General features: G+C 42.3%; 1 protein-coding gene across 4 annotated transcripts in view; it reads left to right on the forward strand.

Annotated features, from left to right (window-relative positions):
• The first annotated feature begins 17,446 nt into the window (after nt 1-17,446).
• The window catches only part of GMDS (GDP-mannose 4,6-dehydratase), a 418,193-nt gene continuing 410,159 nt past the window's right edge, over nt 17,447-25,480 (forward strand). Inside the window, exon 1 of one of the 4 annotated variants that reach the window (XM_066187101.1) lies at nt 17,447-17,734. In XM_066187101.1, the coding sequence (XP_066043198.1) occupies nt 17,624-17,734 (111 nt within the window). In that variant the 5' untranslated portion in view covers nt 17,447-17,623. Of the gene's footprint in view, nt 17,735-19,467; nt 19,670-25,480 lie in introns of those variants that run through there. The other 3 variants (XM_066187065.1, XM_066187072.1, XM_066187111.1) reach the window with 3 other exon arrangements.

Consider the following 25,480-nt stretch of genomic DNA (forward strand, 5'->3'; position numbering starts at 1 on the left):
TTATACAAAATCCTTCTGTCCAGGGGAAGGCCTTATGATGCCTTGGTCACATCTCAGTACTTTCCAGCTTCACAGAAGTGGAGTCTTCAGATCACCTATTCAGTCCAGCTGGACCATCTAGGGTATTTTCCAGTCTTCTTTCCAATGCAGTTTTCTTTGACACGTGAAAAAATTACTAATCCCATTTTTCATGCATGCACCTTCAGTATTATTTCACTTTGCTATACCATTCACTTTAACATTTTTAAAACTGTAAATAAAGATTGTAAGGGCTGATATGGCTGAAAATGTTTCTTAATATGCAGTGCATATTGTGAGGGGGAAGAATGTACTTATGAAGGCTTTAGTTTGACACATTGCTCTGTAATGAAATTCTGACTCAAACAATATATTATCTCAGTAATATTCAAAAAAGTGAATGGAAAGGGCTATGCACAACAACATATGGTTTTTAAATTAAGGATAAAATATGTTTCTCCACGTATATCAGAAGATATTTTGTAACATATATAGAACCTGCTACATATTTCTTCCAAATGTTATGAGTAAAAGTTTATTAATGTTTAACGACAGTGTGAGTTTGATTTTTAACAGAATATAGATATTTTATTTTGCCTTTTTTTTTTAGTCTCAGTTGTAATCTTGAAAATCAATTCCCTAGTTTACCCTCTGAGCACTCTTAAAAATGAAATCATTAGCCACATGTTACTTATCCATATTGCGAATTACAGATGTATCATTTCTTGGAGGCCAGTAACCCACAAACCTCAGTGGTCCTCTGAGGATTCTCAAAAGCTTTGCCAAATAACTACTGAAATTAAACTGTTATTCATTTAAATATTTCAAATATTATCAGTTAGCTTTGAAGACTGGGTATTGTTGGCAGTTTTTTGAAAATAAAGACAAGTTGTGCTTCTGGAGTAAAACTGCAATTACAGTTGTCTCAAATATCAGCCAAAATGACCTGTAAAGGTAAGCAGCATAGCACAGAAGGTTCAGTAGTAGAAAACTACACTTGGAGAGTAGTTTTCAGTGGCTGACTGTCAAAATTAGACATACTGAGTGGGTTTTGACAGGGATCTGCCCCAGAACCAGAGTTATTCAAGATGTTCTTAAGCAGTTTGCAAGACTAAAAAGTACATGTTCAAGTGGAAGCAGGCTTGTGGCTGGGGCAGAGGATGCATGCTGTTGGGAATGATAAACAATTCCAACAAATCACAAAAATGGTCTGGAAAAAATGGGATGATATTCAGTGAGTCACGTGAAAGATGGGATATGATGCAGGGTCCATCAGACACATACAAATATACAGGATAAAGAGCAAATCACATGCTTTTCTTTAGAAAGGGGGTGAAGAGCAGCTGTGGATGATGAGCCAAGTGAAAATCAACATTTCATGCTATTGCAAAGAAGGAGAACACGGTGCTGGATTGCAGAAATCAGGTACAATTTGTAATATCCAAAGAGCAATCTTTCTCTCTCTTCAATGTTAAGAAATTCTGGAGTGAGTTTCCTTTACAGCGTTAGCACATGGCTACTGAGGTTGCTGCAATGGAGAAGGGAATAATCTCTTCCCTTCACCTGTGGCAATCAGAAAGGGAAACACTGAGCCTAAACAGCAGCACGGGCATTCCAGCTGGACATTAGAAAACCCTTCTGACAGAGACAGAGTAGCACTGGACAGCACAGCACAGACCAGGATGCAAATCCTCTCTATCAGGCAAGGTAGTTGTGGCAGGAATGTTGTACCTGCCGTGGGCGAGGAAGATGGATTTAATGAACAATAAGAGCAGCACAGTTAAGACAGATTTTCTCACAAAGAATAGGGGTTGGTAGTCACTTAAAAGGGAAACTGCAAATGTAGCTATCCAACCCTGCAGGCAGATTGCAAAACAAAGTAGGTGCCTCATTCATGACATGGGAAGGAGAATGCAGGAATGAGGATGTGCCAGTTGCTGTCGCATAAGGAGGTACCAGAGCAAGAAGGAAGGAAAGATAGTCTGGAGATGAAAATCAGGGAATGGAAGGATATTTCATACTTGCTGCTGGAACAGAGGCTAGACAGGGTTAAAGGAATAAAGCAGGTATTTATTAAAAGGCCTCCAAAGGATACACCTTGGCCATTGCAAGGGCCTGGCTGAGGCTACACCCAAGAGGGATACTCGGTCACATGTTTTCACACTTTTATAAGTTTGGTCCGTTTACATATTTGGGTTAATTGTCCGATGACAGCTTCAGGTTATGAAGTCCCATCCTCCCAGATTGCTATTGTTTTTACTTTTTGGGCCTGAAGCTGTAAAGGTGTCCTTGGTTCTTGGGCTGGAAAAAGATTGTTTTGTCTGACTACACTGTGAGGAGAACTTGCTAACACTTTGTATGAAGTTTGGAGTTATATACTAATGCAGTACAGAATCTGGAAAATATGAAAGCTAAAACTTAAGTCATCAGTCACGATGTAAGCATCTATCCAGTCTACTAATTTTTGCAAATAATAGGAATTTCTAAGCTTCCCAATTCTCAGCCTTTCTGTGCCACGGCTTCCATTCTTTTCCTCTATGACTTCATAGTATTACTCAGAACACTGAATGTTTCAGCAAGCATTTAATACTAAAAATTACAGGTGCCTTATCTCTCTGGCAGATCTTGGATGTTGTACAATTTCTCTTTATTTCCACCTGAGAAAAAGGCAAGGAGCAAATGCAGAATACTCTGTTTGAATCACAGGGCTCAGCCCTAAAGGGTGTCCTGATAAGTCTAGGGGAGGTTTTTAAAACATGATCTGGCCTTGATTTTAGAATGAAGTCCACACTGAAGCAAGTGTTAGGTGTTGCTTATGTCATCCTCAATATGCTATGGTAGTAGTTTTAACACAGAAGATTTCAAAGTAGAGTATCCTGTAGAGACCATGTCTTGGCACAAGTGGTGGATAACAAGTTTTCAAATATTTTCTTCACTTTCTTGTTGCTAAGTAGGTGGAACCGCCATGAATGAACAGCACCATAAATAAAGCATCCCATTAACTTCTGAGAAGGTTTTTATCGGGAAAATTCTGCCTTACGGCCAAGTCAGATTCTTAATGATTGTCACATAATAAGTCCTTCTCAGCCTTTAAACAAAGTAATTGGAAATAAGGTTTCAAGAGCTGACTTGACCCAGGTAAGACGCTGAATTCTGATGGCTGCTTAAAAACCCAAGTGCATTATTTCCAGGGTTTCTTCTCTGTCAGTTTGACCTGGAAGATACATTTGGAACTATGACAGTGTGTATTTCAATATCTGCTTTGATCTATTTCATGTTCTTCTCTGTAGGGATCTTCTCTGTAATACCTCTCAGGTCTCACTCCTGAGTCAGCACATAAGCGATTAAGCAATTGCACAGCTGTCTGGCAAAAGTTACTTGGAAATAATTATTAGCTTTCTTGACTGGAGGTATTAAGTCAGATTATTATACCAAAGAATTTTTGGATACATCTTGTATGCTCCTTATGTACTGTGCTCCTTGGTTATTGAATGGCCTTGCAACCCTACCCACAAAGCCAGGAATTCTGCAAGCTGAATCCTGGGTTATATTTGTTTAAGCAAAAGGAAGGATAGGAAGTGGAAATTAATTCTGAGCCAATTTGTATTTGGACTGGATATCCAGCCACCTCAAAAATGAAGCCAAACACAATGCAGAAGGGCAGTCTTTTACCCAACGAAAATACAGCCATTCATCCATACCTACATGTGGCTGAAGCTAGATAGGCCCCTCCAGTCTCACCAATGTTCTAATTAAAGAAAAAAAAAAAGCACCACTTAAATTCCATTTAGGTTCATGGAATTGGAAACCAAAAGGGACTAGATCACATGGTGTAACCTCTAAGTCACAGGTCATTAAATTTTACTTAGTTGCTCTGTTGAGCTCAATAACTTTTATTTGGCTAAAGCAGAGTTTGTGTTTTGGCCTCCAGTAAGGCAAGCAATCTTTTTTTGAAAGATAAAGAAGCACAAAGCTGTTATTTTTATTTAGACAATTGAGTGCATATGTTGGTGCATATAGGTTCTTTTTTAGCACCTGAGAACTAGGCTTTAGCTTGGAGGATATGCTCAGGTGAGCAAGAAGGTAACCTCCCAGCCAGCTGTCATCCACAAGGCTCACAAGATGATCCGTATCTTGCTGAGGAGAAGGCATGGGGGAAGAGGAGGGAGGGGAATGCAGACAGACATACACTTGTCCAGGTTCAGCTCCACCTTGTGCATGCACACTCCTTTCAAGGACTCCATTTAAAAACAAAGAAACCAGCTCTTTGTCATTAATCCCTTAATTTGCACAAATACCTCAGATGTGTAATGTTTTCCAAACCACAGTTTTAAAGGCTCACATAATTAACAGAGTAATATAAACCACTTCTATTCTAGCTGAACTAGTGGCTGGTGTTAAAACAAGATTCAAACTCAACAGACTGAAAGAGTGAATCACTCAGACATTGTGCAAGTTGATTTGAATCCTTTGTGTTTTGTATTAATACAATAAATTATGTTATGTAGTAATTTAACTAGAAATATATTATGTGCTGCTATCCAGATTCAAAAGTACAAACATCTCTTTGGCAGGCTAATTGACTGATCTTTTTAAGAGATTTAAAATAAAAACTCTCCTTTTAACAGAAATGAGATGCCTTATGCTTGACACTTTATACTTTGAATCTTTTTAGAACTCCAGCTTTAATTTGCTGTTTCAACAACATTTCATCTAGGATTCATTTTAATTTTTTTTTTTTTAGAAATGCTACGCACCCTGCAGAACTTTCATGCAAAGTTATGGATCAGTACAACTGAACAGCCACTGGAGAGCAGTCTTCAAGCTACAGTTAAGTATACTGATCATACTTTGGCTATACATCGATGAGATTTTACCCTGCTGTGTTTCCATTGCCCATATTTATGTATTTTCTCCTGGTCTGGCCAGTTATTGTTTTCTAGTTTCCTTCCCCACAGTGTGGATAGACTAAAATAGCCTGTAGAACTGGAGGAAATATTTTATAGCTCTATCCAGTAAAAGCTTGATACAAAGCCTTTTAGCTTAGTGAATGTCTTTCCATTGACTGGAGTAGTTTGCTTCCAACCTTCTGGTTCACAGGCTCAGCATTTAAATGACTACACTGACGTTAGGGTTGATGAAATGAGGTTACTTATTACTTTTTTTTCAGCCTGCCAAACAGTGTTTTCGTTACTGTAGTTTTTGTTGATTACTTCTCTGATGAACTTGAGAGAGAATCTGATTCAAAGCTCACGGAGCTCAGGAAGTGACAAATCTGGACCACTGTGTTTGCTACTGCAGATGGGATTATAGAGTCCAGGCCTGCAATTCTTCCCCTAAGCATGTACAGCCACCAGAACCCAAAGAGCAAACCTGACTGTTCCAGCTGTGTTGAGGATTGTGACTCTTGGAGAATGAACCGAAAGGAAGACACCTTCCTGTCTTATAATGAAAAAGATGATAAACATAACCTCATTATTTACAGCCAATAATTTGATTCCTATTTTTAAAGTGAGGTTTCTATTTCTCTGGGTGAAGGTTGCACCTGCCAGAAATTTGCTGAAAGAAAAACATGGTAAAAATGTGGGTGTGAAATCCTGTTTGGAAAAATGGAGACCACCAAAAAATCTAAATATTCTTTTCTGTGTAGATCCTGTCCTTTACATTTTTATAGCGTGCATTTCTGGCCATCTCATCCTAGTCAATGGGAAGCTTGGTTGGATATCATGATAAAGACTTTGCTAGACAAGTAATGCAGGCTAGCACATAAAGTCCAACTGCTTACAAACACAGCAACAATTTGGTTAAAAGTTCCAGGAGTCCCCTACAGGCTTTGTCAGACCTCTGTGGTTTCTGTTTGAAATTACAGCAGATTTTTTCCAGTGGAGCATAGCAGCTGAATGTGCGCCCCATGTGCAGAGTGGGAGGTTTCTCACATTCCCACCTTGCAGTCAAAAAGTTTTCTGGCAGCAAGAAGTGCTAATTTAACGAATTTCTTTCCAGTGCCATTTTGCCAGCAGGCAACCAGAAACATCCCTAGGTGTTCGAAGCAGAGGTGGTGTTGGGAATGGAAAAGAACAAGATTTATTCAAAGAAGCTTGAGGCCACTCCTGAGGCTCTGTCCTGTGAGCCCCCACACAATTCTGCAGAAAGGCAATATCTCACCTGATAAACATTTGCATTTAAATGAATGCCAGTTCAGTTGTCTCCAGGAAGAATAAATCCTTTTTATAATTTTGCATGTGGTCCCTGTGTGTGTGACAGAGAAGCCCCATCTTGGTTAATCAGTTTTCTCCTGTATATCTCTTCCTTTTCCTTCTTTCTGTCCCTCAGTTCTTGTTTTCCCAAAGCCAAAACAGTGCTCATTGTGAATGGTTACAGGAACTTTCTTGAAGTCTGGTGAATTACCTTTCCTTGTTTGACTCAGTGAGTTTAATGGCTTGGTTTGAAAGCCAAAGCATGCCTGCAAAAGCACACCCTTCTACCCAAGCCATTGGGATTTCTGCACAATTGCTCTTTGCCTGGCCAGAAGAGACAGCTCTTCAGAAACACCCTGGAAGGAAAAGAGAACAGGCTGGATGATGAGCAGGGTGGTATTCAAAGATTAACCACCAGAATTAGGCAGATGCTTCTATTAACCATCTGGCTCAGCCACACCAATGGCTAATTTGGTCCAGATTGCAGAGACACTACCTCATAGTCCGTAACACATGAGTCAGTGAAAGCATCTGAAAAAGATGATCAAGTAATTATAGTCTCCAAAATTGTCAGATTTGTTGGTAGAGTCAGAAGTGGGTCGTAGCTGATGCTGTCACTTCCGGGCACACGTGGGCCAATTGTGTCACCAGGGCTATAGTTAAACACTTTAGAATGATGGCTTGAGTCCTGCCAAACAAATCTTTCCTCAGTTAACCAAGAAAACTTTTTTGTTTCAATATTCATGTAGTGACTGTAAAACACAAATAAAATTCTGAACATTTTGGACCAGATTCTTTGGTGGTCCTTTGCTGCTGTAGAGTTTGGTGGTCTTTTGCTGCTGGGCAAAGGGGCTGCAGCAATAAAAAGTGGTGACAACCTCAATTGCACTCAGGGAGGTTATGGGTGTAGCACTGGACTCTACCACACAGAAAATGTTTAGGAAGGAGCATTGTCATTAGCAGATCTGGTCTCTTGAGCCTAGAGAAGCCAGAAATTTGGGTATCAGATATGTCCCTGCTAATCTGCCCTATAAAACAAAACAAAACATAAAACAAATCACCAAACCAAACCAAACAACATACCCTCATTTCTTATGGCAATAGCCTTGAGAATATGAGCCGGTTAAAACCAGCTGCTGGGGTTGAAAATATATTTTGGTTTTTTTTTCCCCCCGAACTGTGGCTTATCAGTGGCCTTTCTTTCATCAGTGCCTGGCTATCCTTTAAAATGCAATATGGATCTGTCATTCTGAGTGGTGGGGAATTAGCTTTTTTTGGTGCTGTGGCAAATATTTTTGTCTGTATTGTATTTGACTGCCCTACCCAGCCTTTCAGTAGCTGGTCCCTGAGGCCAGCTCAGACAGATCTGGTGCCCTTGCAGAACCCTGAAACCCTGCTGGGGAAGGAAATGGGTAAGAAAATGATGAGGAAGTAGGGGTCTGGGCCCCTCAGCTTAGGAGGTCTGTTTAAACCAAGGCACTCACCCATGATCCCCGTGTCTGGCCACGTGCTTCCCTGGTTTGGAAACTGGCTCTGGCTTGCAGACTTGATATTCTGGCTTGTCCTAGGCTTTGCCTCATTGCTGCAGACTTGCCCGGTGAACTAGACTTGACTAACACTGGTCACAGGACCTGCTCTGTTCTTTGTTTCTGGGTGCTGTAGTACTGCATTCCTCATCAGTGAAATTGTTGGCCAGCCAGCCTGGCTATAGCCTTCACCTCTCAGCCACACTCGTGCTGCTCCCTCAGACTGGGATTGCCACAAGTGTTTGTTCAGCTATCAAAATTATGTCTGAAAAAACCCAGCGTGGTGTCAAGCAACAGGGACAGGATTACCTGGGTGAGACAAGAGAAATCTATAGGATTCAGTCTCCCACTCTCTGATTGCAGCTCTGCTACCTATATGCAACCCTGTAGGAGTCTACTAAGAGCAGGAGAGCACAATAAGCCTTTGGCTGCTGTAGGAATAGCTAGTGCCATTTATGAGAGCCTGCCTGGCACTTGGGAACTTGCGGAAATTCAGTGGGATTCTTCAGTTTTGACCCTGTGGAGGTCAAGATCCCACTCCTATCAAAATATTGTAAAGTTGAAGGCATCCTTGAAGCATCAAGTAGAATGTTACTCATCCAGGCCAGGGGCAACAGTTGCAGGTAATTCCTGATAAATATTCATCTAGTCTGTTATCTGGGAACTAAATTGTGGAGCTGCCGCAAGCTTCCTATGACGATCTATTCCAGTGCCGTATATTCTTAACCTTAAAATTCTACTATATCTTGCCCTATCCATAAAGAGGACAGAAAATAGATTACTCCCTAACTTTTTCTAGCAGCTTCTTACACATTTGAAGACTGTCTTGGTCCTTCCTTCCTGGACAGTATCATTCACTTCTATGCTAAAAGACTCCACTTTTTTTCCAAACTTTGCTTCCAAATTTTTTGGGATTTTGATAATTTTCATGGCTTTCCTCCAGCTTCTGAACATCCCACAACAAACACAGTGCCCTACTTGAGACCCTAACACTAAACCATGCATCAGTATTACTTCACCTACTTATATAGATTATACATCTGAATCTGTATTTTCTCTTTTCAGCAACAATATGCTTTTGTTGGTTCCATTAAAAGTTTTGTACTTATTTCTATGTCACCGTTCCTTATCCTGTGTTTTTAAAACTGATTAGTTCTGCAACTCCCTCGCCAAAATGTGCTATTTTGAATTAGTCCCTGTTGAACTGATTTTTCCCACAGACTATTTTATTTGAGATAATTTTTATTTGCAATCGAACTTATTTACAATCCCACTCAGCCTTACAGAAATCCCTCTGTTCCGTCTTCTAGGCTGTTAAAGAAAACACCACCTCACATAGATCCATTTCTTTGCTATGGATCTTAACTGTAAGTCACATTTCAGCAAAAAGACATTCAATTAGTTATCTTTCAATGTAATTTGCTAATAATTACTCTTCCATTGAGTAGTTCATTTTCATTAACTCTGTTTTTCCTTCCACTGGCAGAAGGATTTCACAAGCAATAGTTGCCAGGACTACCATCTCGCTAGCCCACTTGGTGTTGCTTTTGTGTGCCGTTGAAAATAATCTTTAGTACTCTGATACAGTTTCTACTTCCTGTATAATTTCCTCCCGTGTTAGGCATCAAAGGGGTATAACCAAGTTGGTCACTTACTCTGCTTCCTGACCATTGCCCGCACCTGGAAAATTTGCAGTTGCACCTTTAATATAATTTCTTTCATGGTACATGATTTCTTTTTAAATTCCCTTTTTTTCCCTTGGATCAGCCTTCCAGGGAATGTTACCTAAGGACTCTCTGGATAACTGAAATCTGTCCTCCTGAAATCCTGTTGACTTTTACCGTAGTGTTGCCCCTTCCTAGTCCTAAGGAAATGTGAATTCTGTCATTTCCCCATCATTGGCACCCATGTTCCTCTTCAACCAGCTCCAGCACGTTCTGTTTGTTGGTTCAGAGCTAGCACTCTTTGTGACAAACCAAAAGAAGGGCTACCAGGGTCTGACTCTGTCAGCACCTAGCCAACAGTTAATGCATTGTAATGAGGGTAATAAAGAAGTAATTTTGTGTATAATTCTTCTGGGTTTGGTCACAACTAATCACAGAACAATTTGTCCCTGGCACACAAGGCTGTGGGACAGCTTTTACCCACTTGAAATAAGCATGTTAAGACAACAGCATTAATTCTTACCTTACACTTAGTCACAAATAAAATGCAAAAGGATACATTAAAAGTGTGAATAGCATATATCTAGCCAAATAGATGTGCTGTTATAAAACAACAGTTCCAGAAAAGCAGAGTCCTCTCTGGTCCGTGTCTTGTGTTTCTTACATTCTTCTACTCGTGTGTTCTATGAGTGGGGAGACAATTTGGAAAAGCAACCACAGGTATTTTCACTGACTTCTAAGAAAATAATCCAGTCTACAGGACAGTGATTTCTTTTCATTTACCTGCTAAAAAGTTTTATAACTCACTTCTTTCTTTGCTCTCTGCTATAGCCCTGAGTTCAGTGACAAGGAACAGATGCTGACTTACCACCCCATTTCAGTTAATTCTTTGAATAGCTAATACTTGTTTAATGGGAACTCTCTTAACAGACACCATATGACTCTGTGAGTGCATTGTTTTTTTTTTCCCCAAGGTCGTCTTTTTTATAGTGTGAGAAATACAGGGCTGTTGTTTTCTTTTCTGATTAGAAGTTTTTTTGGACAATATTTATGTAAGGATTTGGGTGTATATTAGACTGTATTTATGTAAGGCTAAGAAAAGAAAGAACTTGTGTAAAAAAGAAGAGAACTCTGGTACTGTATTCTGATGTCTTTCCAGAGCAGCAGTCCCTGATGTCCTCACTCACATTAGTGAGTGGACGAAACAATTCCAATGGGGGTACAAACTCTGCATTGCTGAAACTTACTGCCCATAAAGAAAATATCTGTAATAAAAAGATGAATCTTGGTACACATCAGGGCCATGGATGGAGATAAATGGGTTTGTCTGTGTATGTGTATGAGTTTATATTGATGCTTCTCATTCTTATCAGGCCCCATGATTTCTGGTGGATTTTCAAACTTATCAATTGAATGTTGACAGCATTCATCCTGTATGGTGTATTTTCATATCACTGCTATCCTGCTGGAAGCGCTGCATGTGAAGACCCTCATAGAGAGTTGGATATTTGGGATTCAGCTTCTCACTTTGTGAGCTTCTCTAAAATATGCAAACTTGCTTGTCAGGTATAGCAAAATTATGCTTTTATAGTTTTCTGGACTTCAACCACTAGACTTCTCAAACAGCTGCCAACATCTCCCTTAAAGGTCTCATGACTCCTAGTACATACTGAAATAATCATGTTGGGCAAAAGTGTTTCTAATCAGTCATGCACAGAGAATTCTCTATTTCCTTCCAGTTACATACCTGTTTCTTCTCTCAAGTGTTTTTACTCCAGTGGCTCTGGTCCAGTTAGCATCAGTTCACAAACCTGTAAGGGACAATTGCATATGCTAACACATTGCTGGGCCTGATGCTTTTTGTATTCATAGCTCTTTACTCCCTTTTGGGAATGAAAAAGGACATTTATTTGGTGTTTCTTACAGAAACAATGTCCATAATGAGGTACCTCCAGTGCTGGCTGAGATACAAAGGAACATTTGTTAATTATTTCCGTGTGCTTGAGGAACACATTGTACCAAGGGCCGGCTTGCTTGAGGACCACAAGCACGGGGGTACTAGAGTGTCACTGCCATGCTCCTTTTCAACAAAACAGTATTTCTTTTAGAGTCAGGGCTTGGCTTGGATCCCTGGCTGCTCTAGCCAAGACCCAAAGGTACCCACAGTCCTGGCTGTCCCTGCCTGCCAACAGGTTCCTCTGCCCCTGCTCATGGCACAGAATCCCATCATCAGCCTCTGCCCAGAGATGCTGCAGAAGGGCCACGCTCCACATAGCTAACCACAGCCCTGCCCATGTGCCTGAGGCTACCAACCATAGCCCACCAGGCTGCACAAAGCTCTGCCAGCATCCCCATTTCTTCACACCTGTTCTGTTCCTGCACCAAGCACAGGAGGGACTGAGATTTGCATGCCTGGTCATGGTGCTGTTCCAGACTTGAGTCTGGCAGGCACAAACTTTTAGAATGGATATAAACTGTGGCACCAAGTTCAGCCTGGATCCTGTTCTTCCATCTGTCTTACTGCAGGGTAGCACAATTTCTTGGTAGTGTTGGAGATTGATGTGAGAGAGCAACATGGCACTGGCACTGCCTCTGCCTCTGAAACACCAGGTTGCTGAGTGCTGTAAAAATCACATCATGACAGCACCAACAGGAACTGGGTCTCTGCCTTTCAAAGGATGAATCTTTGCCAAGAACTTAGCAAGTCTGACCAGTCTTACCCACCTCTTCAATGGCAAGCGGGCAAGCCTTTGTGAAGAGAAAAAGGAGGCTGTTAGTACTTTGTGGGCTGGGCACAGGCCACAAATGCTGAACACAAAGAGGTCCAGCTTGGAGTCAGTACCACCAGGTATTTTTCCCCCTCTGTAATGCAGAGTCGAAGCACTGATGACTCAACTTCATTTTCCACTGAGAAGGTCCTCTTGGAAAGAAATTCAGCCTGTTGGGAAGAAGTGCAAGATTTGTCAGTCACAAAAGAACCACCTGAAAAGCAAGTGGTTCCCAGGTGCTGCTTATCTCCACACCCTGGCCTTGAGGCACACTTTCTGGAACCATTCTTGAACCCTCCTGTTTCTGCTCCACCTGCTAAGTCACCATGTCAGGGCACGGAAGCTATGGATCGCTCCACATGCCCTCAAATCTTAAACAGCTAGAAAAATAATTATGAGACTTTCACTCCATTCATCCTCTTGTCTCTGCCCACTCTTCACTTCTCCTTATTTCCTCAGGATATCTGGTGCTCTTTTTTCTCACTCCAACATCTGCACTTTCCATTGTGATGGATCTCCCCTGGACTCACCCTTCCCTCCTTTTACACATGCCTTCCACAGCTCCCTAGCTCTGTGAAGTCAGTGAATACAACTATTTGCTGCCATCACTTTTAAATAGCAAAGTAGAAAAAGAAGCTATTTCTACAGTACTTTATCCTGGGCCTACCTTGCTTGCCTGCCTGTATAAACCAAAAGCTCCTCAGAAAGGACAGTGCACTTGGATGAGCTACTCATCCTCCATTGGCTCCCTTTCTGCAGTCCCCACCCAGACCTGGTGGGGTTTTTGAACAATCCCTAGATGCCAGTGTGGACTTCACAGTTGGGGACAGAATCCAAAGTATTTGGTAGCTGCAGATAAGCAAAGTAAAATGCATTGTAGTCAGCATTCTTCTGTGATCCCTGGACACTGCTTTAATGGAGCTCACAGCAGCATAATGCAGAAGTTGCTTAAACTATTGGATGAAGATCATTCAGAAGAACCCCAGAAAAACAAAAATAGTCAGTTTTCCCCTTTGATGCACTAAATGATGCAGAGAAAGAGGACTCCACTCAGTCCAATGACAACTTCTAACTCCTGTACAGAATAGAATGCAGTGGTATTGTATCAACTTTTACCACAGCTCTAGCATGAGTGATGCTATTATTGTAATAAATTTAGGGATACCTTTGTCATGCAGTGAATAAAACCAGTATTTTAAATCAGCTATTCCTTACTTCTGAAGAAGCTTACTTCTGAACTAAGGCTACTTATTTCCTGCAAGAACTTACAACTGATTCACAAGACATTCTTAAAACACATGTAGTTGCCTTTCCAAATTTCAAAGGCAATGCAGTCACATCTACATTTAACCATTGAGATCATCAGGACTGCAACATATGTGGTATTCAAGTGTAATAAGATTTCAGCTCATAGATGTTCTCTCCCCTTTTCACTCTTCGTTAACATTTAAGGTGTTATTTTTTGCAATCTAATACACTTCAGTCCTTTTCTCCTACTAGCCCTTTCTTCCTCTCAATGACATTTATTTTCTCTCCAGTTTTCCCTCTCTGCTTGTTCTTTGCTTATTTTACATTATTTCCTGGTTTAACCAGCTTGACTTCAATTAGCTGTGCTCTCCACCCTTCTTTTCCTGTGATACCTGTTTTTATCCACCAGTACAAAGTAAATTTCTTCACATCCGTCCTATCTCTTTTCCCCCAGTTCTTGGAGTCTACTTACTCTGTGAAGGGAGCTTACTAGCACTTAATATGAGGCTCAGAACTACACCCCTAGGCAGCACAGAATCTGAAAAGCATGAAAGCTAAAATTTAAGGCAGGCATTGGTGGCAGCTTTAAAGGTAATGCTGCACATGCCGTTCTTTGTGTCTCCTCAGACTTTGTCAGACCATTTACTTGCTGGGCATAAAACTTTTACTGGACACCCATGCTCACACAAGCATCTCCTATTCCAGGGATCCAAGGGGGCTGGAGGTGCAGATGTGCATCAGTCTTCTGTGTCCTCTTTCCGTGGGTCTTGCCAGTTTTAGAAGCCAGAGCTGGGTCCACATGGACGTGTGAGAAAGTGATTACGGTGTGGGCAGACATGTCTTTAGGTAAGGTAGCACATGCCGTGGTGCAGGTGCTGGAGGCAGCAAGGAGACACCAGTGCAGCCTAGCACTCAGAGTGAATATTAATCCTGGAGTCCTGGGGGCTGCTGGTCCAGTTTTCAGCTGCAATCTGACATAAATTGCTGTCAACACCAGAGCAACTTAGGTAAAATCTAGTACCTGGGCCACAACTGAGCCTTCAGTCTCTTCTGTAAATGTACTTTGGAAGACTTTGGTGACAGAACAGTCTTTGTGCATTAAACCTGGAATGTGCCTGTGCATGCCAGGGGCAGACCTAGCAGGATTATGGTAGCTGGCTAACTGTGTCTGCAGCTACTACTGCCAGACTTATAAATGGGACAGAAATTTAAACAAGTTAAAGGGGGCTTTTTTTTCCCTTTTTTTTTTTTTTTTTTTTTTTTTTTTTTTTTTTTTCTTTTTTCTTTTTTCTTTTCTTTTTTTTTTCTTTTTTTTTCTTCTTAGCTCCAGTCAGCTGGAACCTCAACTAGGCTACACACTGTCTGGTTTCATTTGCCTGTTTCTAGTGCTACTCTTGATCAAAAATACAAGTATGAACCCTGGTAAAGTGTTCTCAGCTAAGTCTGGCTGGGATGCTCCTCTTACAAAAGTGACAGACAGATTGCAGGGTCATCTGTTCTGAATCACTTGGGAGGGCAGACACTGAGCAGCAAGGAGATCTACTGCTCTGAATAGAGGAGAGCAGAAGAGGAGGAGGTGCCTGTCACCTGAGAGCAAAACTAAAGCAAAAGGTCATTGCTCAACTGATGTACTTGATTAATCAGACAATTTATGAAAGGTGTGAACCAGCTTCTCCCCTCAGTGGAGTGTTTTTGGGAATAACAGTCAAGGAAAATACTACATCTGAAAAATAGTTCTGGGGGGATACTGGATACCTGGAGTAGGAAAAATTCTGTTTGGAGAAAGCAACCAAAAAAAGGCTCTTAGCTGCACAGGCAGGCCCAAGGGATGGGGCCTCCTCTATCACAGCTTCAGGATTTATGCTGTCAGCCTGACTCACCAGTTTTTTGAGCAGAAGAAGAAAGAAGGCAAGCCAATGAACGGACTGCCACGGAATGCTGGAAATGACAAGTTTATCTGGTCACATAAAGGACAATTTTTAAGGCTGTAGCTCATGCACTGTTTTATGCAGCTCAGATCTAACAGGAGAGTGAATGATATATGTAAATAAGTAAAGGAAGAAACTTGCTCCTAACTCCCTTTAATCTCAAATCCTAAGTTTTCAAATAAAGGTTTGTGCCTCATTTCTGGTATAAGGAATTCTGAAACTCTCGGAATTTGGTATCCATTTATTTCTCCAGTGTTATTTTAAAACTGAGAGGGTTTAAACCACCACTCATTTGTGGTGCTCCTCCTCTCTGAATCTGAGACTGTACATCCATAAAGCAAGCACTTAGTGGGATGAAGTCATTTTGCACAAGTAGTAGCCGATGTTGCTGTAATAGATGTACTGTATTAAATTCGTGTATTAAAAATTGTGTGTGTAAAACTATACAGTGGAATGTAAAACCCCAGATTCCTGGAAGCAATCTGAGGGCGTCTCCTTACATTCCAAAGTCTTTTTTATTTCAAAGCTGTTACCTCAACATCTGCAGGAGAGATAACGGGGAAATGGCCCATTAATCACGGGCTGACCACATCATCTCAGTTAATCAGAAGATCTGATATCGATCTGCGTGGAGATCAGCAGAAGCCTCCCAACAGAAGATTCAGAGACTCTTCTTTCCGACTTTCATTCAATTCCTCAGGAAGCCCTTTCAAACATCCCTCACGGGGTGTAGGACATTTCAATGATTGTATTATTTGCATGATGTCATGTTTTTTGGGCTAACCCGTGTTCTTTGTAATAGTCTTGCTTTCGCCTCAGGGCAGAAAAATGGTATAAAACACCTACCCTGAGACCCTGAATTTGTGGGCAGTACTCCGGAGAAGCACCCTTTGCTGCTCCCGGATTGTCCACCCAACATTCGATCTATGCTGTCCTGATTTATCGTGGCATTTTCCAAAATTGATTTTCAAATTTGTTAAATCTTTGATTTTTGGAATTGGCTCTGATCATTTATAACATTGCCAACTCGATAAAACTGCATGCGCTTGCCGAGAAAGGCTTCAGAAATAGTAGGCAGAAGTGGCACAACTGGGATGACATCCTGCAACTAAGTAACCGTGACATAAAACAAATTCTCCACAGCATGGCAGACTATGAGGCCGCAAGAAGGGAATTTAAACTGAGAAGATGGGGAACAGCATGCAAGAAAGTGTTCACAGTTTGAGAGTACAGTTCCATTTGAAGGGCAGGATGCTCCTAGACTCTTGTTTTTTTTGTTGTTATTGGTGGTGTGTTTTTTTTTGGTTTGGTTTTTTTGTTTTGTTTTGTTTTTGTGTTTGTTTTTTTTTAATATACTATGGATTTTCAATGTCATTGAAAAAATTTTGATCTTGCAGCATAATAATAGAAAAATTCACAACACGATGGTCATCTGCATGTTCAGAGCCCTCATTATCCAAGTGGATGATGCAAAATCAGGGAACTGATGTGAAATCCTTCATGGAATTCAGCAGCAAATCACGGGCAGGCACTTTCTTCCTTGTACATACACCGACCTGCTGCCTCGGTAAAAGCCGCGCTTGCCAATGCCTCATAAGAAGAAGAAATACTCCTTGTAAATCCCTTTTTCCAGAAGCCTTCGGTCCGTCTATAACCAAGTGTTAGTGGGAGCGCTCGGGATCTCCAGCGCGGTATTTCGATGACTCCTCCCCGCCGCGGGGGGCGCTGTGGGCCCGGCCCCGCTCGCCTCACGTAGCACCGCCGGTGCATCCCCCGGCCCGACACGCGCTCAGGAAGTCGGGCGGCCCCGCTCCTCCTCTTCTTGTTCTTCCTCCTCCTCCTCCTCCTCCTCCTCCTCCTCCTCCTCCTCCTCCGGCCACGCCTCTCGCCGCCCGCTCTCAGCCAATCACCGCGCCATCTTCCGGCCCCGGCGCGTCTCCTGCCCCTTTAGGGCAGCGCCGGGGCTGCTGATTGGCTGCGGGGCCGAGCCGCGCGGCGGGAGCGGTGCTGAGCGTGGGGCGCGCTCCCGGGCCGGCGGCGGGAGCGCGCCTGCGGGGGGCTGCACCTGCGGCCGCCGCGGGGCGGGGCGGGGCGGGAGCGCGGGCGGGCGGCCAGCGCGGAAATGCCGCGGCGGCCGGGGCAGCGTAGGTAACCCTGGGTGCCGGCAGGCATCCTCCCCTCCGTGCCCGCCCCCAGCGCCCGGAGCCTCGCCCCGGCGGCCGCGCCTCCGCCCCGGGATACCTCCGCACCTGGGACGCGCCCGGCGCCGGGAGGATGGCACAGCCCGCGGCAGAGGAGGCGTGTGGCTGCGCCGCCGCCTCACTGGGAGACGACGGCGAGATGAACGGCAGGAAGGTGGCTCTGATCACCGGCATCACCGGGCAGGTAACGGCGGGGCTCCCCTCGTTCACGTGCGCTCCCGGCGGGAGAGGGGATGAGAAAGACCCGCCCCGAGGCGCCCGCAGGCAGCCGTGACTGGGGCCGGACATGGGAGAGGGGCGGTGGAGGGTTCGGCGTGGGTCTGCACGGCGCCTCCGCTCCCGGGCCCCTGGCACATCCCCGCGGGCGCGTTCCCACCCCGATGCTCGCTCCCCTTCCCCCTGGTGCCGCCGGTTCCGCGCCGGGCTGGAGCTCCCTCTGACAGCCCCCGGCTGGGTCAGAGGCAGACAGACCACCTCGTGGGTAGGGCTTCTCTGCCCCGAGGGTCTGTAGTGTTCTTCAGCTGGTGTGAACGAGATGGGGTGCAGTGCTTTTATGTCTCGTGTCTGGACTGTCTTATTATAGCCTGTATCAGGAATTCCTGAGAAATCAGCTAAACCTGTGCAGAGATGAGGTGTGAAGTGAGCATCGCTGAGAAGGGAGCCGCACCTAGGAAAGACAGTACAAGGAGCCAGTGTTGGGACTCTTCATCCTGACGGTCTGCAGTGGGGAAGGTACCAGTGCAGGTGTGAGGCAGCCAGCGTTGGCTGTGATCTGAGCAGGCTTGTCACTCAGATAGAATGTTTGTCATTTGTCACTGTGACACATTGGGCAGCCATTCATTTACAGTCAGTACCTGCTTTATACTGAAACCTGAATGGATGACAAAAGTGTTTCCTCAGGGTGCTTGTTTTGTATTCGTGTATGTTCACTGCAGTCTTCAATTTTTTGGCTATATTACTCATAGGGATAATGATGCTCTCAGAGTCCTGGTGCTTTGAGCAGAAGGTGCAGGAGAAAGATGGCATGGAAAGAGACAGAAATCACAGTTTCCCTTGGAGCAACTTCTGCATGATGAAAAAAGATACGATGGTGGTGAGTTTTAACCTGGTGAGGTGTGTAGGAGGGTTCATATGTGCAGTTTGTGGCTTGTGCTGCTACTCTTCCAGTAGGCAGCTGGGATAGTAGTGGTTGGATTGTTTGTAAACACAGAGATCTGCATTGCTCTGTCTTTGCTGGCAAGTGGGTGCTAAATAGAAAGTTGTCCTGGACATGCTTACTCATATTTGAGGAACATCTTATTTGCAATGTAGATACCTCCCACTACCTGGAAAAATTTGCTCTCCTTGCACATTTCTTATCTCCAGGAACATGCTGGTACTGAAAGAATTCTGCTTAGAGGGTGTATCTCCTGTGATTGGTATAACTTGTTAAGTAAGTAATGTGTAGTGGCCATTAAAGCTCATTTTGGAATCCCAGGTGAACAGCATTTTTTCTTCATGGCTTGCATTTTAGTCAGTGATGGCTTCATACATGGAAGAACTTCTTCCCCTTCAACTGTGACTTGTCCTGGTATGCTTGCAGATCCACTGTGCGGTGCTGGTGTGGATTGTTGAGAAGTTCATGACCACCGTGAAAAAGTGCATGTCGAAACAAACATGTTGCTCTTTTACTCTGGGACAGTCAGTGCTGTCTCTCTTTTTATTTTATAGTGGAGGAATCAGTGGGTTCTTTGTGAGACAGTAAATCCAGAGATTAGCTTTTCATCTGCTGTCTGAGAGAGCCTGCACTGTGCTTCGAACACTCACCTGCTGCTTGTGTTTGGCCTCATTATGCCTGGTCTTGTGTGCTCTTGCCACACTTTTTGGTCCATGCTCTTCCCATGGGTAAGCAACTGTCTGCCAATAGCAGGCTGGGGAGAACTCTCCAAATGGCTGTCTGACAAGGAGATGTAACTATGTCTGAGAAGAGGAAAAACTAATGACCTCTGTGTACTAACACTTTTGCTTGATGTTCATTTCTAGCAAGAGCACAGTCAGAGCTTTCCCAAGGACTCCTTTGGTGCTGTGTGAAAAGTCTTCCAGGTTGTTGGCAGAAGTACATTTCTCTTCATCAAAGATAGTAAGTTAGAGGATTGTAGCTACAACACCATGATTCTTCCAGTACTGTGTTCTCTATATTACTTTACTCTATATTACTATAAAACTTGTCTGTTTTCAAAGCAGCTCTTCCTTCTTCACTTAACTTTTGACAGGGATATTATTTATCATGTGGAGAACCAGAGGTAGGAAAGGCCTTTGTTGAGGTTGTGTAGGTCTCCATAATTTTGAGACTTGCTGCCAGGATTCCTGGTCTATGTATTTTTTTAGGTGAACTTTAAGGGAAGTCACCATACTGCTTATTCCTTACCCCTCTTTGAAGAGGCCTCATGCAGAAATGGGAGACTTGGATTTTGTTTCCTGTGTGAGAAAGGCAGACTTGCATCTCCCTGTCCCTGAATTAACAGTGTAATATGTTTTTAAACTTAGTTACCGTGTGTAAAATGTACAAATATGCTGAAATGGAAGCTAGAGCTCAGGTTTTGTCTTTCTCAGGCAGTTACTTTAACTGCTGTGCTGAAGAGTGTTGGTCTGTTTAACATTCTTCCTTCAACTGATGCTCTTTCAAGGTGGGAGATAAAGGCTTGCATCTCTTCAGACTGAAGGCGGTGTAGAACAGAATTGGATGGTAAACTCCCCTTATTTAAACTGTGCCCTTTTTGCTACAGCAAAAAGCAATCTGGCACAGTTGTAGTGTATAAGAAACCTGCTTTTATTTGTGTGTGGCCACTGTACTCTGAGAGTGTTTGCTGAAGTAATGTCCTGTAGGGCCTGGCACATAAGGATAGGTGAAAGATAAGTATTGAGCTGGATATGGACCATGACAGTTTTGGGCAATTGTGGTGTAAGACTTTTGTTAAAGTACTCTTGGGCTGAATGAGATGCTGCTTGAACTGTAGCAGCCCTTCCTGAGTGGAGATGATTTTTGTGCTTAATCATAGTGGTGAAATCAGACCGCTCATTATTTTTCAGAACTTCTGTAACTGTGAACATGTGGATTGTTCATCTTTTCCACTGACAAAAACTGTTTTTTTTTTCTAGGGTGGAGAAAGAGTTGAGCTCAGATAGAGTTATACTTTGATAATGGAGCAATTGTCTGATGATGCAGATTTTAACTGAAACATAACATAGAGATATGGCACAACTGAAACTTCTGATTAAGGGACTTTTGATGGGGGTCATGAGACTTTACAGCATGCCAGAGAAGGATGGGCTGTCCACACATGTTGTTCTGTTTAGTGAGAGACTGGAGGTACATGCAATTTGCCTGCTTAACTGCACCAGTTAATGAAATCAGTTCTGGTGACTTGCTTTTCTTCTAGATAGAGGACATTTAGAAGACAGGTATCTGTGAGGGTGAATGTGTTACTGATAGGAAGGTGAGTTTGACCTTTGGCCAAATAACAGGAGGAATTCGCTGTATGCACGGTGAAGCCACAAAGGAGAGCAAATTTCATAACTGTATGATCAGGACTTAAATGGCATTCTGGCTCCAAGGGTTGAACCTTAGTTTCTGTTAAAGCAGATGTATCAGCCTCTACCAATTCTGCATTTGCCCTTATAGTTAATGGTGAAATCAGTATCATTCTACCGCTTGCATTGCTGATAAGAGACTCCAAGCATGTTGGCAGCGGTGTTATAGACTCCTTTTGCAGTATTGAGATTTCTCTTATCTTTCTCACACCACAGCACTGCGATGAGCCACATTTCGCTGTTTTGGTAAAATGACTTCCAGGGTGAGGCAGTTGCTGTGGTTAGATAGATGAAACACGTCTGAAGTGTCATGTAGGTATTGGTCTGCTGACAGGCATTACTTCTGAGTAATGCATAGCACCTTTTTTCTTCATTTTAAGACAAGTATTTTAAATTACACAAGCCTGTTGTATGTGTTTAAATGAAAATACTTTAAAAAAATCTCTAACAGCTTGAATATGACTCTTTAATAGGGTTTTCACAATGCAAAATAAACATGCTGGACTTTTCTGACCTTGGTAACTTGAAGAGTTACTCTGTAAAAATGGGAGTTTTGAATCAAATACTAATATTATTAACAATGTAATTCTAGATATGCAAACATGGCTTGTTGCTTATATCAGGAAGCTACTAAAGCAGTACATTTTTGAAGCATTGTTTTCTAGACCTTGTAACTAAATATCTTTTTAAATTGCATTTAAATATCTATTTAGAATGTCTGATTGCACTGCAGGCAGTCTGATTGTCTTTCTTATACTGATACTTGTAGAAGTATTCAGATATTTGACTTCATGGGGAAGTACCAAGAAATAATGTCTAAGCCTAACTATGAGGTTATATGTTGATGTTTCTGCTTTTCCCACTTGGCCCCTGGATTATAAGCAGTAAATAATATCTATCTGCCTCTGATGCTTTTCTAGGAGAGACAGTAAGGTAGACCAAGATAGTTCAGCAGGCACTTCAAAGCTCAGTTTTGTATGAAGCAATGCATTAGAGCTCAGTGTCAGTATATGCTCTGAGGCTACTGCAAACTGTAGATGAAGGGTGCAGTTGTGTCTCTGCCTTGTGAAGAGTTCTTACAGCAGCAATACCAGCCCCAGCCTCTGCTCCTCTGCCTGCAGTTCCGTCAAATACAGCTTCCGTTTGGCAAAACTTAAGGCAGCAACCTCAGAACTTCCAACCCAGCCTGAAGAGGGTGTCAAGTGTGGGGTCTGCCTCTGTCTTTTGTATCAGAAGTTCAGTTGCTCACAGCCGTTGCTATTCCTCTGACACACCAAACCTCTATACAGGTGTGCTTGCAAGTTTCATGCCACAGTTACACTTGGTAGTTTGAAAAAGGTTAACTGTATCAAGAGGTGGGAAAAAAGATACTGAGAAAGCAAGAATTGCTGTTGTAAATTGAAGTCAAGTTGTTTGGTTTTTTTTTTTTGGTTTTTTTTTTTTGTTTTTTTTTTTTTTGTTTTTTTTTTTGTTCTTTTTTTGTTTTTTTTTTTAAATTTGGCTGTTGAGATGAAACTGAGAAAGATAGACTCAGTGGGGCAAAGTACAGTAATAGCAGAACGTGAGTCATTGCTTAGTATTAAAATACCCCTGAAATGAGTAGCTGGTATGGAGTCATATACTCTAAAACTCTTTGACACTCTGTGGCTAAAATGAAATAATTGTTACCTGGAGAAGAGTTGTAGAGGAAACAGTTAAACAATATTTTTGAAAGCTTCTTTCAGTATTGTGATCATATGATGAGGTGGGAATTTGGATCACTGGAGAAGGTGTACACCTGAAAAACAGATGTAGAGAAACAGTATAGCCTGTTGTACCAGAGACAGAATGTTGGTTTGTCAACAAGGATAAAATCGAAGGGATTGGTTTTTCATTTTTCACATTGAAATAGGAGGATAATCTTTGCTGAAACTGGCTAAAGGTAAATATTAGCATTGCTGCCTTCTCATTAAAACAAATAGTCTTGGTTCCTGAGTAAAGCTAAATATTAGTATTGCTGCCTGTTCATTTAAACAAATATTGTCTTGGTTGAAGCCAAGTACTCTATTTCAGTTTCTGTCTCTAAGTAGCCAAGAGTTGTATTGAGTGAGGATTTCATGTGCATGGAACATCCTTATCATAGTTTGAGGATGCAGAGATATAGGAACACTGAATTTGGCCATAAACTTAAACACAAGAAACCTCTTTAAAACTTGGGAGGGTATGTGTTGTTTTAGGGTGGTTTTTATTGGATTGTTTTGTTTTAAATGATGAGAATGTCAAGCACTGGAAGAAACTGCCTATAGAAGTTGAGTGTCTGTCGCTGGAGGTACCCAAACCAGACTGGACACAGCCCTAGGCAACCTGCACTAGTTGGCCCTGTCTTCAGAAGGGGTCTTGAACTGTACAGGAGTCCCTTTCAATATAAGGTTTTATGATATTATGACCACTCCATAGGATTGGAAGTGGAACACTTGCAGTTTGTGACAAGATGGCATAAGGGGCTTGTTGAAAATAATTTGCAGCAAATGAACAGTGGCTCTGGCATGAAACTTAAGCTTTCCTAAAATATTAGTCCAGGTATTTTCCCTTTACAGGATATAAATGAGAAGTGCTGCTACTGATTGTCATCCAAAACTCTTGAGAAAAAGGTATTTTACTCACTATAAAGTAATATAACAAATGCTGAAATGGGAGACTAGAATATTTTCCGAAAAGAGAGACCCTATTTATACAAAGATGCCTGAATTTTGATTGCCTTGACTCCCTTTTGCAAAGAGGAGGGCTACTAGGTAGATTAATTAAACTTCTGCATTAATAGCCATCTATAAATACATGGTTCAATGCTTTATCCTTTCATGTGGTTTTATACTCTACACCAGTATGAGCAGATTGACAGGGCTTTTGTCTTCTAGAACTGGGAGTCCAGGACTTTGGTTGCTCTCTGTGCCTGCCTGAGGGAGCCCATCTGTATTCCACTGCCTTTCAGAATAGTGCAGTTAGTGATGGCATTCGAACATAAGTTATCTGGAAGATATTCACAATAAAAAGCATTGCTGATACAGGATTAGTTCATGTGTGCCTTGATGTATTAACTTCCTTTTTTTTCTTTCCACCTTTGCACAGCTTTGCTCAGTGTTTGACTGCCAGTGAAGTCTGTTCTTTAGTTGTATACTGGAGAGGGAAGTTCTGCTAGCCTGGCTCAGCTAGCAGGCTTTCAATTCGAGGACCAGTGCAGGCAGTCTGATTCCTTATGTTTGAACATGATGTATGCAGGATGTGGATCGAAAAACATTGAGAACAAGAGGTGAATCATAAGGTACTGTATACTGTGATGTGTCCCTGCTGTGAATGTAGGTAAAATACTGAATGTATTCCAGGAAAGAAAATGCTGAAGTTCATGTTAATGGTGCTGAGGTATGAAACAGATCTACACATGGTAACCAAATAGGTTTTGGGAAGATGACTTCCTCCAGGCAACATTTCTCATGATGTTTTCTGATGCTGTGGTTAGGGAGCTATTTGCCGCTACTTCCTGGACTGACAGTCCAGGAAAACAGAATATCCCATTGCTAGCAGCATGCAGCTTGTTTAATCTTTAATTGTTTTGGGATTTCTAAATGTAATTAAGACTTGTGACTGCTGGCATAGACAGAACCTGTATTTCTTTATTTCCTAAAGTTTAAAAAAGCTGAAGTCTCCTCTTTTCTATGTACCTACAGCCAATCTGAATAGAGAATTCTTGTAAAAATCTTTCACCTGTGATTTAATCTTCTACTACTAAATTTTGGTCTTTTTTTTTTTTTCCTTCTGATTATCTCTTTCAGATCCTATTGTCTGTTGAACTTTCTACACAAGGGAGTCGGTTTCTTAGAAAATAGGTAGCTATGCAGAAGGGCAAGGAAAAATGGAGTGCTTGAACCTGCTGATGGCCTATGTGAGAAACACATCAAAAGCTACCACTGTGGCCCCTATAAATAATAAATAAAAGGTTGAATAAAAGGTTTTTCAGTGCAGTTCTGTTGCTCGCACCTTATCTTTGAGGAGTACCAAGGCTGGGTTTCTTTGCACTTACCTATGCTTTCATTTAGTCTGGGAGGCAGGAAGTATTTTCTTTCTCTTGGCAATTCCTAGCAACCTTATCCCGACTTCTTCAGACTTCAGCGTCTGGAGTAGGGTCCTGATTAAGTGACTGTTCTTACAAGCTTGTCAGCTCAGTTTCTGCTACACTCACAGCGCAACTCAGGCTTATTTTGGAAAGCACAGCTTCCTTGAAGGGTGGGGTGGATGACAGCACAAGAGCAAGGCAGCAGCATGGTTGATGCCCAGCTCCCTCATTCACAGGTGTATGTTCTCTCTTGCTCTAAATCTCTTCTTGCTA

This window comes from Chamaea fasciata, unplaced genomic scaffold (assembly GCF_029207755.1).
Source record: "Chamaea fasciata isolate MVZ Bird 193981 ecotype frontalis unplaced genomic scaffold, bChaFas1.0.hap1 SCAF_1, whole genome shotgun sequence".
Taxonomy (NCBI): domain Eukaryota; kingdom Metazoa; phylum Chordata; class Aves; order Passeriformes; family Sylviidae; genus Chamaea; species Chamaea fasciata.